The sequence below is a fragment of the Chaetodon trifascialis genome, chromosome 21, assembly GCF_039877785.1.
Source record: "Chaetodon trifascialis isolate fChaTrf1 chromosome 21, fChaTrf1.hap1, whole genome shotgun sequence".
In the NCBI taxonomy this organism is placed as follows: domain Eukaryota; kingdom Metazoa; phylum Chordata; class Actinopteri; order Chaetodontiformes; family Chaetodontidae; genus Chaetodon; species Chaetodon trifascialis.
In genome coordinates, this window is record NC_092076.1 from 8,489,512 (window position 1) to 8,503,839 (window position 14,328).

The 14,328-nt window shown below is 42.4% G+C and overlaps 3 protein-coding genes across 4 annotated transcripts; all 3 read right to left on the bottom strand.

Moving 5' to 3' along the window:
- Window positions 1-2,327: 2,327 nt before the first annotated feature.
- Window positions 2,328-5,997, bottom strand: dcakd (dephospho-CoA kinase domain containing). The gene is made up of 5 exons (XM_070989964.1): window positions 5,670-5,997; window positions 4,798-4,909; window positions 4,040-4,243; window positions 3,295-3,382; window positions 2,328-3,026 (listed from the first exon to the last, which is right to left on the bottom strand). The coding sequence occupies exons 2-5, from the start codon at window positions 4,907-4,909 to the stop codon at window positions 2,741-2,743; spliced, it is 690 nt and encodes a 229-aa protein (XP_070846065.1). The 5' UTR covers window positions 5,670-5,997; the 3' UTR covers window positions 2,328-2,740.
- Window positions 5,998-6,395: 398 nt separating this feature from the next.
- On the bottom strand, window positions 6,396-9,185 carry pus3 (pseudouridylate synthase 3). 2 transcript variants are annotated; one of them, XM_070990787.1, is made up of 7 exons: window positions 9,071-9,185; window positions 8,292-8,709; window positions 7,887-8,164; window positions 7,625-7,808; window positions 7,271-7,380; window positions 6,964-7,136; window positions 6,396-6,825 (listed from the first exon to the last, which is right to left on the bottom strand). In XM_070990787.1, exons 2-7 carry the CDS (start codon window positions 8,706-8,708, stop codon window positions 6,554-6,556), a joined length of 1,434 nt encoding a protein of 477 aa, XP_070846888.1. In that variant the 5' UTR covers window position 8,709; window positions 9,071-9,185; the 3' UTR covers window positions 6,396-6,553. The 2 variants fall into 2 exon arrangements, with proteins under 2 accessions (XP_070846888.1, XP_070846887.1); XM_070990786.1 differs by having other exon boundaries at window positions 6,463-6,825; window positions 8,292-8,712; window positions 9,071-9,159.
- A 737-nt stretch (window positions 9,186-9,922) lies between these two features.
- LOC139349306 (CD63 antigen-like) lies at window positions 9,923-14,328 on the bottom strand. Its single transcript, XM_070989947.1, has 7 exons — window positions 14,272-14,328; window positions 12,515-12,703; window positions 12,090-12,164; window positions 11,881-11,985; window positions 10,705-10,842; window positions 10,488-10,571; window positions 9,923-9,994 (listed from the first exon to the last, which is right to left on the bottom strand). The coding sequence occupies exons 1-7, from the start codon at window positions 14,326-14,328 to the stop codon at window positions 9,923-9,925; spliced, it is 720 nt and encodes a 239-aa protein (XP_070846048.1).

A 14,328-nucleotide genomic window follows, 5' to 3' on the forward strand; every position in this document is an offset into this window, starting at 1 on the left:
CTGAGAAAGAGACTGTGAAAAGGAACACTTGAAAATCTCTGCTGAACAGCTGGCTGCCCAGTAAAGCATGTTACCCCGTGGATCATGGTAGAGCCAGCCTTTTTTTTTTTTTTTTTTTTAAACCAACCTAAGAATAGACTTAATTTTTCACCATGTCTCTGAATGACAGACCCTGGGCTGATTATGTTACAGTGTGGCTGTGTATTATGTACAGTTTTATGTAACATTATTCAAGTGTGTGAAAGATTACATTGTGTTTGTGGCTGTGATTTTGTGCACTACATAGGTATCCAAATGCGTAGCCATACAGCCTTGGTTGACTGCCCACCGCCCACTGCAGCCCGAGTCACTTTGCATTAATTCTGCAGCGGCTTGATAAAAACAAGGAGCAGACCAGTGGGGGGGCTTTAGACGGAGCCAAGTGAGCCACACAGGCTAGTGGGACCTCAGTGCCAGGATGATGTCACCACGCCTGCCTGTGGGTCCCAGTTTTCATGCCTAAGCTCTAATGTGGACAAGAGCAAGGACATCACAACTGACCATTAATATAAGTTCATTATTTTCTTCTCCTGAAGTGCTGTCACTAACACATTTTCCTGTTGGATCTGATTACGTCAACGTCTTTGACCAAGAATCTTTGGTTGGAAGTTGATGCATTTCAGTATCAGTATGGCAGCCAGCATGATTTCTATTCATTAGTACGGGGACTGGAGCAGCGAGGAGTAGCCGACTGATTGGTCAGCGGAGATTAATCTGCACTATTTTGACATTTCAATCATTTCATCTTTAAGCAAAAGTGTCAAATGTTGCCTGGTTCTCAAATGTAATAAACAGAAACAGACAGTTTTCACTACTTTCTAGTAAAAATCAATTACACATACCATTATCAGTTTACTTCTCCTCTGTGGCGTCTGATGATGTCACAGTGATGTCATCATGGTTACCACAGTTTGGGATTCAGACTTCAGATTTCAACAGAAAGGATATCACAGACTGGAGGTGTGGGCTTTGAAAGATACAGGCCTCTACCATCCAGGGAAAGTCTAACAAACAGATGCACTGCTGAGTTGCATCGTGGGAAATGTAGGAGCCAGTGGTTTTGGAGTTTGACGCATACTTGTGACTAAAAGTCGGGATATCTTGGCTTCTGCTGCTTCAGTTATGACCACTCTTTTGCAAATCTGTCCTTTAAATCCCCCAAAGTCCAGTGCTAAATTGCTGGAGCACTCCTTTAACCCCCCGTTAAAATTAATTAACTTTTGACTAATATCTTGATGAACGTTGTTTGAAGATGAAAAATTCTTAAAATTACATCTAATCCTTCTTCATAATTGAGAAATCCAGAATCTATGATTATGTAAATACATATATATAAAAAAGGTTAAACTAGACTCCTACTTCACTGTGAAGTCTATTCTCTGGAAACAGGACATTTGAAGCCTCCAAATCACACTGGAGTAGTTTCTCATTGGACGAGGACTGGCTTCCAAATTAGTTGTAATTTCACCCAATTCTGCTTGTACATATTAGTCCTAAACTCAGATTTAAAGTGAGCACAGAGCAACTTTGCCCCTTCATCAGATGAATCTAAAAACAGCCTTCTGGAGTCAAACTGCAGAATCACTGCCTGCACCGTGGAGCTCAAACACCCAAGGGAAGGAAGAAGAAAAGCTCCTTTTTGAGTGGAGGGGGACGTGAAGTGTTCAAAAACTCCAAACACTGGCACCATCTGACAGTCGTCGTTTGTTTAAAACAGTAGTACTGAATCATTTACAGCTCATTAAAGCAGCTAATGTTACAAATGTTTCGTTTTAGTTACACGTGAGTGTGCACAGAAAAAACAAAAATCACAGGCTTCGTATTTACAGAGGAGAGCTTCAAGTGTAAGAAAATACAGTGATAAATATAAAGTCTGTTAATTTGTGGAAATTCACACTGTTCCCATTAAAAATGGATTGTCAGATACATTCTCTCATAGATCTTCATTACACAGGTCAGTAATATACAATCATAGCATATTCTGTAAGCATCAAATGGTATTATACAGCATATCTACTTATTAACTAAAATATTCATGGCCGGGGACACCTCTGACATTTTGTACTAAAAACTGAGATGACAGCTGTGTCAAATGAACGACATACAAACCCCACAGTGACATCTACAGTGGTTAAACACGTACAGCCTCTCACGTCTCTCTCTGCTGTCTGGTGTTTGTATTTACAGTCTATACAAATCACCCAGAATGTCGAATTTGGAGAAAGTCATAAGGTGCAAAAGGTGTAACAAAATAAAATCTCTTAGCTCGTACAACTGTCAGCGGTGCCTTTTTTTTTTTTTTTTTTTTTTTACTGGTGTTAGTTATGAGTTGCACCAAAATGAAAAGTTCAACCAGTTTTTAGGCCGCAGACTGATCGCTGTTGAAAGCAGCTTATCGAGCGGCTGAGCCTCTGCGGTATTGCCTTCATGTTTTTAGTGTCTCTGAGTAAAATCGGCTGAAATTGCACGTAGGAACCCTTCACACCAAACCACATTTGTCAGTGCATGTTGTGTCAATAATGTAAGACAGCGTTAACTGCAAACGGAGCATGTCACACCTCTGAGCTGTAGCGGTGGTGCTATGAAACTAATCTCACACTATGTTGCACCAGCACCCCCGACATGCCCTCTCCTGCTTCTATTCACACCCTCGTCTTTTGACCTGGGCCGAAACCCCCTTCTTCCCCTCACCTCTCCTCTGTTAGGACAAAAGTATCTTGGCTGCATACAGCAGTATCCCACCCAGACCAGCAGTGGCTGCAATTGCAATGACCCTCACTAAGAGGAAGTCCATGGAGTCTTCCAGCTTGGTGTGCAACCGCAGGACCTGCCGGTGGGTGTCCTCGCGGCTGCCCGAGTTCTCAATAACGTGATTGGCCAAGCCGCGCTTTTCATTGAGCGGCATCTGCGCAGCCATGCGCTGCTCGGCCTGCTCCTGGGTCAGGCCGTCCCTCTGCATCAGGCGCGATAGCTGAGTGGCAGGGTCACTGAAAAGGAACAGACAATGGAGGTTATTTATGGTGCAGCCAGGGCCTTGTTAAAAAATCCAGAGGCGGTGAGTCACACTAATAAGAGAGAGAGAGAGATGGAGGGAAGTAACCAATATCTCACAAAACAGCGCTTAATAGCCCATTTCTGTCAAAAACAAACCTCCAAATATTCAATGATTTAAACAGGAAACCTGTAAGCAACCAATCTAAGAATAAAACTCTGAATTGATGAGGGAGAGCGGAGCAAAGTGAGCAGTGGTCTTACCAGTAAACTACCACAGTGTGGTTTAGAAACTGAGTGAGACGTCTGGTTTCGAAGAGGAGGGGCACATCCAGAACCACATAGCGGTAGCCTGGAGAGACGGAAGAGGAGGGGAGGGGAAGCATTGTGAAACACCATCAATTAGCGTCAACACGCTTACACTCTAACATCACACAAATACTGGTAACATGACGAAGTTAATTACTTTTCAACAAGCGGTGCATGAGAGGATTATTTTACGGCACCTGCTGTAGTGAGTGGGAGTCATATTTGAAAGATAAGGCAACAGATCTGCCAGCAGCAACTTTAATTACTTTTATCTCAGTTACTTCACCTTTTGCCCAATCTCGGAGGCCATCAGCTATCATCTGACAATGATTTAGCCTCTGGGGACAAAGGCCAGTGTTTCAGGGCCTCCAGCGCAGACAGAGGATATCCGAGCCAAGACTTCCTCTGCCGTGGCCGGTCTGATTAGTAACTTGACTTTCAGATGGAAACCACCTTTTGTCCCTAACTAGCAGAATCTGCATTCATACGCAGATATCTGTTTGTAGAATTGACCTTCAACTTGATAAAATGGGGAATATTCTTAAACATCTCACTAGCAATTCATAAAGCTTCGGGAGAAACAGCCTAAAACCCAAATGCTCATTGCTGCACTGCACAACAGCCTCGGCTCGCTTTCACTAACTCACCCACCTTCTTCCCTGATAACCGATAACTGAGCCAAACTCCGTTCCTCCCTCACCTCTGAGAAAGTAGAACAGGATCTCTTTGAGCATTGCTTTATGGATCTCTGGGTGGGTGATGGAGTTCAGCAGCTTCCTCTTCTCCTCGCTGGCGAAGATGAGCTGACCCAGCATCTTCCGGTCGATCTCCCCGTTCTCGAGAAGGACCTCCGGCCCGAAGTGGTAGACGATGCGGGAATAGGCGGGAGTGTGCGGCTCCACAACTGTTCTCGAGAAAAGGCAGCGACATTTGGGGTTTTCTGCTTTAGCATTGTTTGAAGTAATAAATAATGTGTCAAATAAGAAACATATTTCAATATTGTAGCATAGGGAGTAACAGAAAATGGACAGGCGGATAAGGAAATATTTAAATCTATTTCTAACAGACTCATGAACCACCCAAACTTTAATCATTAGTCAGATGCTTTTTATGTTCTCCTACATGCAGCTGTGATTGTTCACCTAGTTATGTGACCTTATCTTCACCGCATAACTAAAGCATCATCCCTGCAGTCAGCCCGAGACAGCCGCCGTGATTCATGCTCTCTCTCCAAGCGATTGTCTTAACGAACCTCCCACAGGCCCGGCCTCTTTATGTCCATGTCAGGAGATAATAAACGTTATTACACCGAGCATCGGCGATGTGGGGCATGTAGGCGAATCCCAGTTCCCGCATCAGACTTTATTTGAGAGACTGTCTCCTGGAGAGGAGCTCAGCCTCATGACGGTTTTGACTTTGCCGCTGTGAACAGTTTTGAGGGGGGAGACATTCACCAACCTTTCCTGGCCACGACGTCAGCTTCAATAATGGGGCATCCGAGCTCCCGCAGCATTGAAGACACTGTGCTTTTCCCTGAGGAAATACCTCCTGTCAGCCCCACCAGGAACATCTTAAAGCAGAGACACGGAGGGAGAGACGCATCTAAGTAATGTCAGGAAAGTCGGACTCAACTGTTACGGCTCATGCTGACTCATAGAAAGTAAACAAAAATAAACACAAATTGTGATGGTGGCACAAAATGAAACCTGTGAATCAGCTAAAGCTGGACTTGTTTGTAAATAACAGCAATCAAAAAACAGGAAAATATCAAACACAGAAATGTCACTTCTCAGAAAAGGTGACAACATACAAAAGGAAATGAAAGCTGAAAAATAAACAGGTGAGATGTAAATGATCAGTATAGTATATTATGCATATATTCACACACAATAGTGCCAGTAAAAGTTGTCATATAGAGAGATTAAGTAAAATCCAAACATAACAAATACCAAATCAATGGACATATAAATGTAGTCGCTTTCCAGAATAAATATCTGGATATATTTAGGTGTATAATTTGAAGGTTTCACATGGAAAGGAGTATTTTAAAGCCGTCATTAGTGCTGTCATGAGGTTTAACAACACGCCCCCTGCTGTGGAGGAGCTGAGCTGCACTCGGCTCATGGATTTTCTGTCTTAGCAGGCAACGAGAGTGAAATCTGTCAGACTGGTAGAATATCAGCTTTCAGGCTATTCTTAACTAAACATCAAGGTAAACCCTGACGAGGCTTAGCAGCTCCTGAGCGTCGGACTCAACTCAGACAGTGCGGGGAAAGACAAACTTTTGTTGTTATCCACAAAAACACACTCGTTACGCGTTTAATCTTTACCTCGCGGACGTGTAGTACTCCTTAAATCAAGTGAAATGTACAGTGGAAATCCGTGCGGAGCCACAGTGATGGGGCTGGTGCAGTAAACAACCAGGAATGCTAACAGGCTAACGTTAGCACAAGTCTTGATCAGGTCAGAGCGACCGCAAACAGGCAGCCACACGACGCCGCAGCCATTTCCGCCCCGTCCTATCAAACGTACAGGCAGACGAAGAGGTTGGAGACAGCCGTGTTGCTGGATATCGCTGTTTGTAACTCTGAATTGTACTCAGCTGATTGCTAACGATCTAGCTCCTTAGCTTAACGAGCGCCACCTCAAAATTCTTCCGACTGGTCTTCCTACTTCACGTTACTTCCGGTTTGCAAATGTCTCGTCTTTCACGTTCAACTTGAAGTACAAGAGCCAGAGGTGGAGGAAATATTTGTTTTTTCACTTGACAAGTAGTACCACATTGTAAAAATACTCTGTTAGAGTAGAAGCAGTAAGAAAAAGTTAGATTTTAGATTTGTAAAAAAAAGTATTAGCATTAAAATATACTTGTAGTACCAAAAGTAGAATTACCAAAAGTAATTTATCATTAAAAATCATCATAATTTATCAGTTTATGTAGTGGAGTAGAAGTTTGAAGTAGCATGAAATGGAAATACTGAAGTACAGATATCTTAAAACTGTATTAAAAATTTACTTGAGTAACTGTACTTACATACATTCCACTGACGACAGCCACTTTCGACACAACGTGTTTATTTGCATGAATGAAAATGTGAGATGCTGTTATTATGGAATAAAAAAGATACATTTGCTTCCTGAAATAAAATGTAAATACAGTGTTTTCCCGTGAGCAAAAATAACTTTGGCAAGTCCATTCTCCTGTGAGAAAACATCAATCTTCTGCGTCTTGAGCTGTATTTTCTTTTGACGACGACATCCCTGCAGAAGCAGGCACACCGGAGGAATTGTGGGAATGTTTGGACCTTTTCCCTCTGTGGACCGTTTCACCTCCGTTCTCCCCTTCCTCCCGCTCCAGCCTGCCCCTTTTGACAAAATGGTTTATCCTGGACTCCAGGCTCTCGCAGCATGGCCGCTCCAGCAGGGGCCGGTAGTTTCTCTGCCTGCTGCCTTCTACTAGCCAGCAATGGTCAGAGGATACTCCACCTGTGGATGGAGAGAAGTGACACAATTTACATCCATTTGATCCGAACAGATCCCGGTTATCTGGATAACAGTAAACCAGTTATCAGGTTGATGATGAATCTTGACAGTAAAGTTGAAAAGGCAGTCTGATCATCTCACCTACAGCCTCCAAACCCTGGATCATCCCATGGAGGACGTGGGTCTTGACCGCACTCTGGGTCCAGTGTTGCTGCAGTGCAGACAGGACGTGGCTCACCTCTTCATTCTCCTGTTTCCAGCTCAAACCTTCAAAGTGGCAGTCATACAACACCAGTGGGTAGTCTACTGCCATGCTAGAGACAGGAAGGGAAAGGTTTAGGAAGGATTCACACTGATGAAACTGTTTATTGTTACGATTATTCATTTAGTTTGCACAAAGAGAAAAAACAGTGACAACGAACAGCCTCTTCAACAGCAGTCGATTCACCTGTATTGAGGCTTCCTGGGGTTACTCTGAACATCCAGGAGCTGATTAATTATCTCTGGGGCTTCCAGCTTCTGCCCTATCAGGAGAAGCAGTGCCATCATGCATCGTACCTGCAGCATAACACAACAGGAAATTCACTGCAAATGTCATGAATCAAAATAATCACATTATGAAAGAGATTAGCTCCACAAGAGATTGAATCTAAACTGCAACCAGTCTTGCTGCTATTGAAACTTGGCATTAAAAAAACATTTTTCTTGTTACTCAGTTTATATGAATGCAATGGCTTGAAATGAACAGAACTTATTGTTGAGCAGAGCTGTAAAAATAGGCAGAGCTAATGTCTCTTGATACCTGGTGGTAAAGGAAGGCCAGTCCTTTGATCTCAAACATGAAGAGGTCATACTGGTCCATGCTGGAGATGTGCTGAGGCTGCACAGGCTTGACTGATGCCGACAAGATGGTCCTCTCAAACTGCAGGACGCCGTTGCCCACATCCATTTTGCACAGGTTGCGAAAGTCATGAGTGCCCTCATACCTGTTGGGTGTCAAAGAGCTCCTTAAATCAGACCTGTCACTGCGACTTCAGTGTTTGTCATGCTGTGTCTTCACTCACCTTTTTGCAGCATCTGCCATCAACGCCACATCCAAGCATCCCCGGGGGAAGTAGTACCGGTATGTGCGGGACTGACAGTCAAAGCGCGCACTGAAGCCCTCTGCTGCAGGCGCCCAGTCCAAGATCCTGATGTCCTGGGGTAGGACTCTGTTCAGCATCTTCACATATGGAAGCTCAGAGACAGGTGCTTTACTTTTGGCACAAGCATCAACATTTTCAGGGAGTGTGACGCCCAGTCCTCCACAAAACTGTGTGGAGCGCAAATCGATGGTTATGACCTGAGGAGAAGAGACGAGGTTTTAGTTTAAACACTGTACGGACAGCTAGAAGAAAGAGGCGATTGAGGCATTCGTGTATGCAGGAAATTGTATAATCTTATTTTGGAGTACGATAAATGAGTCTCACTTGGGAAAAGGCGCTGACTCCTTTATCAGTGCGACCGCAGCGGTGGTAGTTGGAGCTCTGTCGGTCCTGAATCAGCCGCGTCTTCAGCAAAGCTTCAAACAGTCTGGCCTCCACTGTGTTGTCTGTGTTCTCCTGAACGGCAAACCCCTGGTAGGCCCATCCCAGGTACGCCAGCCGCAGAGCCACATGGCGCTGAGGGTGGGCAGAGAAGTCAAAAGCACGCTCTTTGCCTGCTTTCTTACCCTTCTGGCGGCTGTTCGTGTTGCAGTCAGGTCTGCAGTCTCTGTTTCCATGAGCAGATGTTTTGGACATCAGCTCCATGTCACCTCCAGCGTCACTGCTCTCCTTCAGCTGGGACTTGAGCTTCTCCAGCTCTGCCTCCAGCTCCTTTATTCGCTGGATCAAAGCCTCTGACATGCTGCTTGATGAATAAGTGAAAAGAAAGCCTCTTTATGGAGGATTGAATATTTCCATAAATACTTTAATGTTAGCTGATAAATGAAACTACACTTAGCTACATGCTTTATTACTCTTGTTTTGTATTTACAATGTGAAACCAGGTTAAGCAGTATAATTGGTACTTTAGCTAAATTCAAAGTTGGATGTTACCACAATACTTAGCCAGCTAGCTTGAGTCAGTACACTTCATGTTTACTGGCTAAATGCTACACACAGCATGGGAGCTAAGGTGAGGTTAACATAGCACAGCGATATTTAGATTGGTGCTGTATGTATTAGTAATGTAATAATAATGGCATATAATAAAACTAATTCTTTACCTTTTTTAGTCTAAATGTTGTTGATAAACTTTGTTTTCAGTCAGTTTTCTGGGTCGCGGGAGCACACGTTACTTTCCGTGATTATATGGATCGGACCTATTTTGAGAGCGGACGCACTTCCTTCAGAGGGGTTTCTGGGAAATGTAGTTTACAACTTAAATGACATACCGTTAAGCGGTTTAAGGGGGTTTTTTTTTTCGTCAAAGACGGTGAGAATAATATTAACACAGAACGTAGTTTCTCTAATTGATCAAAGTATTTTCTTATAAAATGATTTTATATGTTCAGTTTTACTTGTAATCTGAAAAGTAACAAGTAACTGTAATCTGTTAAAAAATGTAATGTAAAAAAAATGTAAAGTTGGAGATGAGTATAGTTATTTTATACAGTGCTGGTGCTGCTAACTCTATAATAATGTATCATCAATGTATATCCTCAGAAATTTCTGAGTTGATTTACGTTTTTTCTTATTAATATCTTAATCTGAATCTGTAACCCACAAACCTTTTCAAATTAGCCCAAATGCAAATGTTTTCAAAGGTTTTTAGGCCACATGGAAAATCAGTTGTGAAACGTGCACATTGATTCACACAACCACTTCATCAGAAAGCATCCCACATTTATTGGAAGTTTAAACACAAGCCTATCACAGCTGGTGTTTTCAGTGTCAATAGATGAGGCAGTTTCCATTTGTCAGATAACTTTTTGAAACAGTCTCATTTGACAAGCATGAAAATATAAGGTACTTTTTAGTCAAATTAAGTATAGAAACCAAATCAAATAGATCAAATTTGAACAAAAGAAGCGAAGCCTGTGATGTGGTAGTCATCTGTATTCGGGCAGGATGGCACATCAGCTGAGGTTTTCATAGCTTTTTCGTTTTATGTCCAGGCACAAGCACACGCCGACTAACACTCCGAAAACCTGTAACAGGCAAAAGGTTATCACTCACTGGCAGCAAATAAACTCAAAGAGGGGTCAAAAAGCTGCTTTTCTCTCTTCGCAATTTCTAATTAATGCTGGATTTGACTTCCCGAGGCAAACAGGTTGAGATAGGCTTTATTATCATTCAGGCCATCCTCCCTCTACTTCTCAAATGTCTGAATTACCATCGCTTACATGAACATTTTCTCATGCAAGCTGTTTGAAGGTGCATATGAATAACTGACTTAAATAAATTACTAAATCGTACATTCATATGTTCAGGTTTATCACACTGTTAGGAGGTAAGATTTGAGCTTGTTGCCAGGAACAATGGATGCAATTTACAGTCCTGTTGATCACTAAGCAACTAATTATTGGCAGAGAGAGCAGGATGACATACAATAAATGTCTTGGATTACATTATAACTGACGTCCATGACAGTATTATTTGCTGTTATTTCACATTATATTTAATGCCCAGTTTACAGTTTACCTCCGTGACTCCAAGAGCAATGCAGACAGCACCGACCCACAGCAGGTTTTTCAACAGAAAGCGCTTGATAGCCCAGATACAACCCTGAGGAGGAGCACACACACACACACACACACACACACACACACACACACACACACACACACACACACACACTGTATCCTTTGGAAATGAGATGAAATACTTGTGAACTTTAAAATGAGATTTCCCAGCGGACCTGAGTGTGTACTCCCTGCTTGCTCTGTCCACAGCCCTCACTCTTCACCACGCAGCAGGAATCTGGCACGGCATCATGGTTTTCCCAGCCCACGCTACTGGACCAGTCAGAGCTGCCGTCTGCACCACAGCATCTGAACTGTAATGGGGTTTATGATACATGAAGATTATATTAAAATGATGTTCATGGTGCACTGTAGAACCCAGTGAAACCAAAGTACAGGTTCACACACACAGTGGCTGTGAAGAAATCCCTTTTAGAAGTTACCTGCCCCCCCCCCCCCCCCCCCCCCCCCATCTACTCATGGCCAGTATGGAGGAGCTGTTACAGTGGCCAAAAATGTACATCAGGGCATGAGCAGGTTTTTTTCTACAGCAAATCATTGAATGTGTCAAATAGAAACAATCCTCTGTGCACAATAAATCCTACTTTGGTTGCTTTGAAATTTTTTAATTCTAAATACTTTTTGGAGACGTTGCTCGGTATTCAACTGCTCCTCCAGCCACGTTTGACTCAGAGCATTTCATTATAATCAGAATTTCAGCTCATAGTTAATAAATGAACACATTTGGTTATTTACCTGGGTGAAATGTTTCTTTTACGGCGTATTTAACCTTTAGGAGGCCTGAGGGCTCCGAGCTGGCTGTCAACATTAAATAAAATGATAAGGGCCTTAAAGGGACACCTGCATTATGGCCTCATCTCAACTTGTAGAGAGGATAAAATCTAGATTGAAGGACTAAATCATGTCTGTGTTGTACCTACATGGTGCAAATTCTTTGACATTTCTAAGTCAAGTTTGCTCAGGCTAACATATATTATATACAATGCACAGAGGGTGGGGTACAGCATAAGCTATGTTTCCATGACAGGAACTTTTCCCCCAGGGACTAGGATCCTTTGGTCCCTTCCACTGCAGGGACCAGCATCTACATCAAGTTGACAAGTTACGTAACCAGAACCCCAGCCGACTAGTTTGCCTAATCTTTGCAATGGAAAAGCAGGCAACAACAGGCTGAAGGAATGTTTTAGCTCCATGAAAAGTAGTTCCCGGGACCAAAAGTTCCAGGTACTTTGGAAATGCTCCTTTGCTCTTGGGGCCTCATCTGGGTTGTTGCAGCCTTGTGTACTATCATGTATTGCACAGTCTATGAAACATAAATCTCTGCATGTCACCTTTTCCTGAATTCTGTTGATGGCGTGTCTGTCCTCTGGCCTGTATTCACTGATCACCCCTCGTGCTTTGGAGTTGATACCACTGTTCATCTGTAGGACGGCAGTCTAGAGATGGTCAGGTTAAAATATTTTTAGAATTGAGAAGCGCTGTTAATTTCCTTACCTTGTTCTCAAAAAATTGCAATATGGACAGGATGTAAGCATCTCACCCTGCTGCGGAATATGTAAAAGGCAGCCCCTGTGAGAACCTCCATAAGGATGATCACTATCAGAATACAGATGAACTAGTTCATAAAGAAACGCAGTGAGCAGTGTTAGAGGTCAGTCATATCCTATATCTTAAAAAAACAAACAAACCTTAAAACAATCTTCTGACACGCCACATTAAAGTCAGATGTGACCATCTCTTGCAGCAGAATGATAATAAGGAAAACTGTCGGTTACATATCTGGTGAAACATCTCTGGTTACAAAACATTTTGGACAAAGACTCTTTTAATCTACTTCCAGCTGTTAAGCCACAAACATCCATAAGTGACATCCAACATCCTCACAACATTGTCCCACAGGCACGTTCTTATTAAACTCTATGAGGAAGCAACCTCAAACTCATAAAGGAGTATTATGTTACTTACACAACCCAACATAGAAGAACTATCGAAGAATGCCCCAACATGGCCCAAGATGGAGACAAGGGCTATGGTGACACCCACTGCAATGAGGGCGACAGCGATTTTAGACAGGCCGCTCCCTGCAAAAGTGCCCATCTGTGAGTAAGTTGTGTATTGCAGTGCTCCGATGGTGATGAGGGCAACCCCAGATGCCTGAAAAACAAATTTAACAACCGGAAAATAAATGCAGTGCTTTATATAGCAGCATTAAACCCAACAAACCCAGCTCTAACGGTGATTTCATGCTGGTCTGCTGCCAACCTGCTGCAATGTGCAACTAAAATCAATGTAAGGAAAAAGCCAGAATCAAAGACGCTGGACAAGTTTGATCTCTGACATGATGCAAAATGAGAATTAACACTGAAATCAAGTTTTAAACTGTGTCACATGCGCACAAGGTTTGCATAAAATGTTAACTTTAAACCCTCATAATTAGCCAGCATTACAAAATAAACCAGAGATGTTTTAAATAAAGTTTAAAGAAAGTTTGTGTTGTATATTCTCTGCTGGTGGGTTACCCTTTCATCCACACTGGTTAATAATCATTCCTTTCCCAATTATTCATTTTACTTTTGCACATACAAGGGCCCACTGGCATGCTGGGCTCCTGTGTGCTGACCCAAGACCCCCTGCCGGTACATCCAGCCATGAGCCGGGCTGATTATTTCCCCTACTTTTTGCTGATCCCTCAGCTCAGCCATCCACTGAGACCCCTGAGACTATCTGATATGAATATGTTTGATTCGGTTGGAGGAACAAATTAATTCTGCAATTCTCTTTCAAATTATACCACAAATTACTTCCAGTCTCCTGCGTCTTCTTTTGAATTTCCTTACATACATTAACGATACCAGACAAATGAAGGATTACAGTCACAGCAGACTTCCTGTATGTCTTCAAAACCATGCACTGTAATGAGTGATTTAGGTGGGACATTTTGTGTGGTTAATGTGAGGTATAGTTATAGTTTGTTTATTGCCATGCATATTAGACAGCTGGCTCTTTATTAGTCACTATAAAACGCTTTTTAATTATCATTCTGCATGACCATATTCTACAACTACGAGGCCTAGCTAAGAGTTAGCATGTCCAGCTGCCTTTTTAAGCACTTAGAAAAAACCTTACACTTACTAACACTAATCCCAGAACACAACGAGTGTTTTTCATTAGCAGCTTTTCTGACAGTAAAAAAATATCCCGTGGCGTCCCACAAGGGAGTTTCTTGGGTCCACATTTATTTTCAGTTTTTAAGTATGATTTAACACGTGTCATTAACAAAGCTGAAGTAGTTATATATGCTGATGACTCAACTTCATTTTGTGCATTACTAATTTTAGCCGAGCTGAGAGGGAATCTACATATTGAACTGCATTTCATTATTAATGGGTGAAAGTGACCAAATTAGTGCTGAACATTGCCAAAACTAAATATATTTGGATGTAACAATATTCATCCTAACACCACTGCCCTCAACTTGTCCATAGATGAGATATCAGCTGAGCAGGTCGCAAAAACCAAATTACTGGGTGTTAAATTAGATAACTTACTGTCTTGGTCTGACCATATTGATTACATTGGCTCCAAGATGGGAAAGGACATCACTATTATATTCCATCTTCTGTTAGGTCACTTGTTCGGTCACACCTGCAGTTCTGCCCACTCATCTGGTCAAATGCTGCTGATAAACATCTACAATACATTGCGTTTCTTGCATTACTTACCAAGAAGATTGCATTGAAGAAAATGAACACGCATTTGATGCTGCAAAACTTGCACAT

Bases quoted from the DNA above. Each gene is read 5' to 3' on its own strand.
- dcakd (XM_070989964.1), bottom strand. From the start codon at position 4,909: ATGTTCCTGGTGGGGCTGACAGGAGGTATTTCCTCAGGGAAAAGCACA. The intron at 4,244-4,797 runs GTTGGTGAATGT...TCTCGAGAACAG, and splicing joins TGACGTCGTGGCCAGGAAAG to TTGTGGAGCCGCACACTCCC. The intron at 3,027-3,294 runs GTAAGACCACTG...GTTCCTTTTCAG, and splicing joins CACACTGTGGTAGTTTACTG to TGACCCTGCCACTCAGCTAT.
- pus3 (XM_070990787.1), bottom strand. From the start codon at position 8,708: ATGTCAGAGGCTTTGATCCAGCGAATAAAGGAGCTGGAGGCAGAGCTG. The intron at 8,165-8,291 runs GTGAGACTCATT...TCTTCTCCTCAG, and splicing joins GAGTCAGCGCCTTTTCCCAA to GTCATAACCATCGATTTGCG. The intron at 6,826-6,963 runs GTGAGATGATCA...CTCCATCCACAG, and splicing joins CCAGGGTTTGGAGGCTGTAG to GTGGAGTATCCTCTGACCAT.
- LOC139349306 (XM_070989947.1), bottom strand. From the start codon at position 14,328: ATGTGCAAGTTTTGCAGCATCAAATGCGTGTTCATTTTCTTCAATGCA. The intron at 12,165-12,514 runs GTAAGTAACATA...TTTATGAACTAG, and splicing joins GTTCTTCTATGTTGGGTTGT to TTCATCTGTATTCTGATAGT. The intron at 10,572-10,704 runs GTCCGCTGGGAA...GCTCCTCCTCAG, and splicing joins AGCAGGGAGTACACACTCAG to GGTTGTATCTGGGCTATCAA.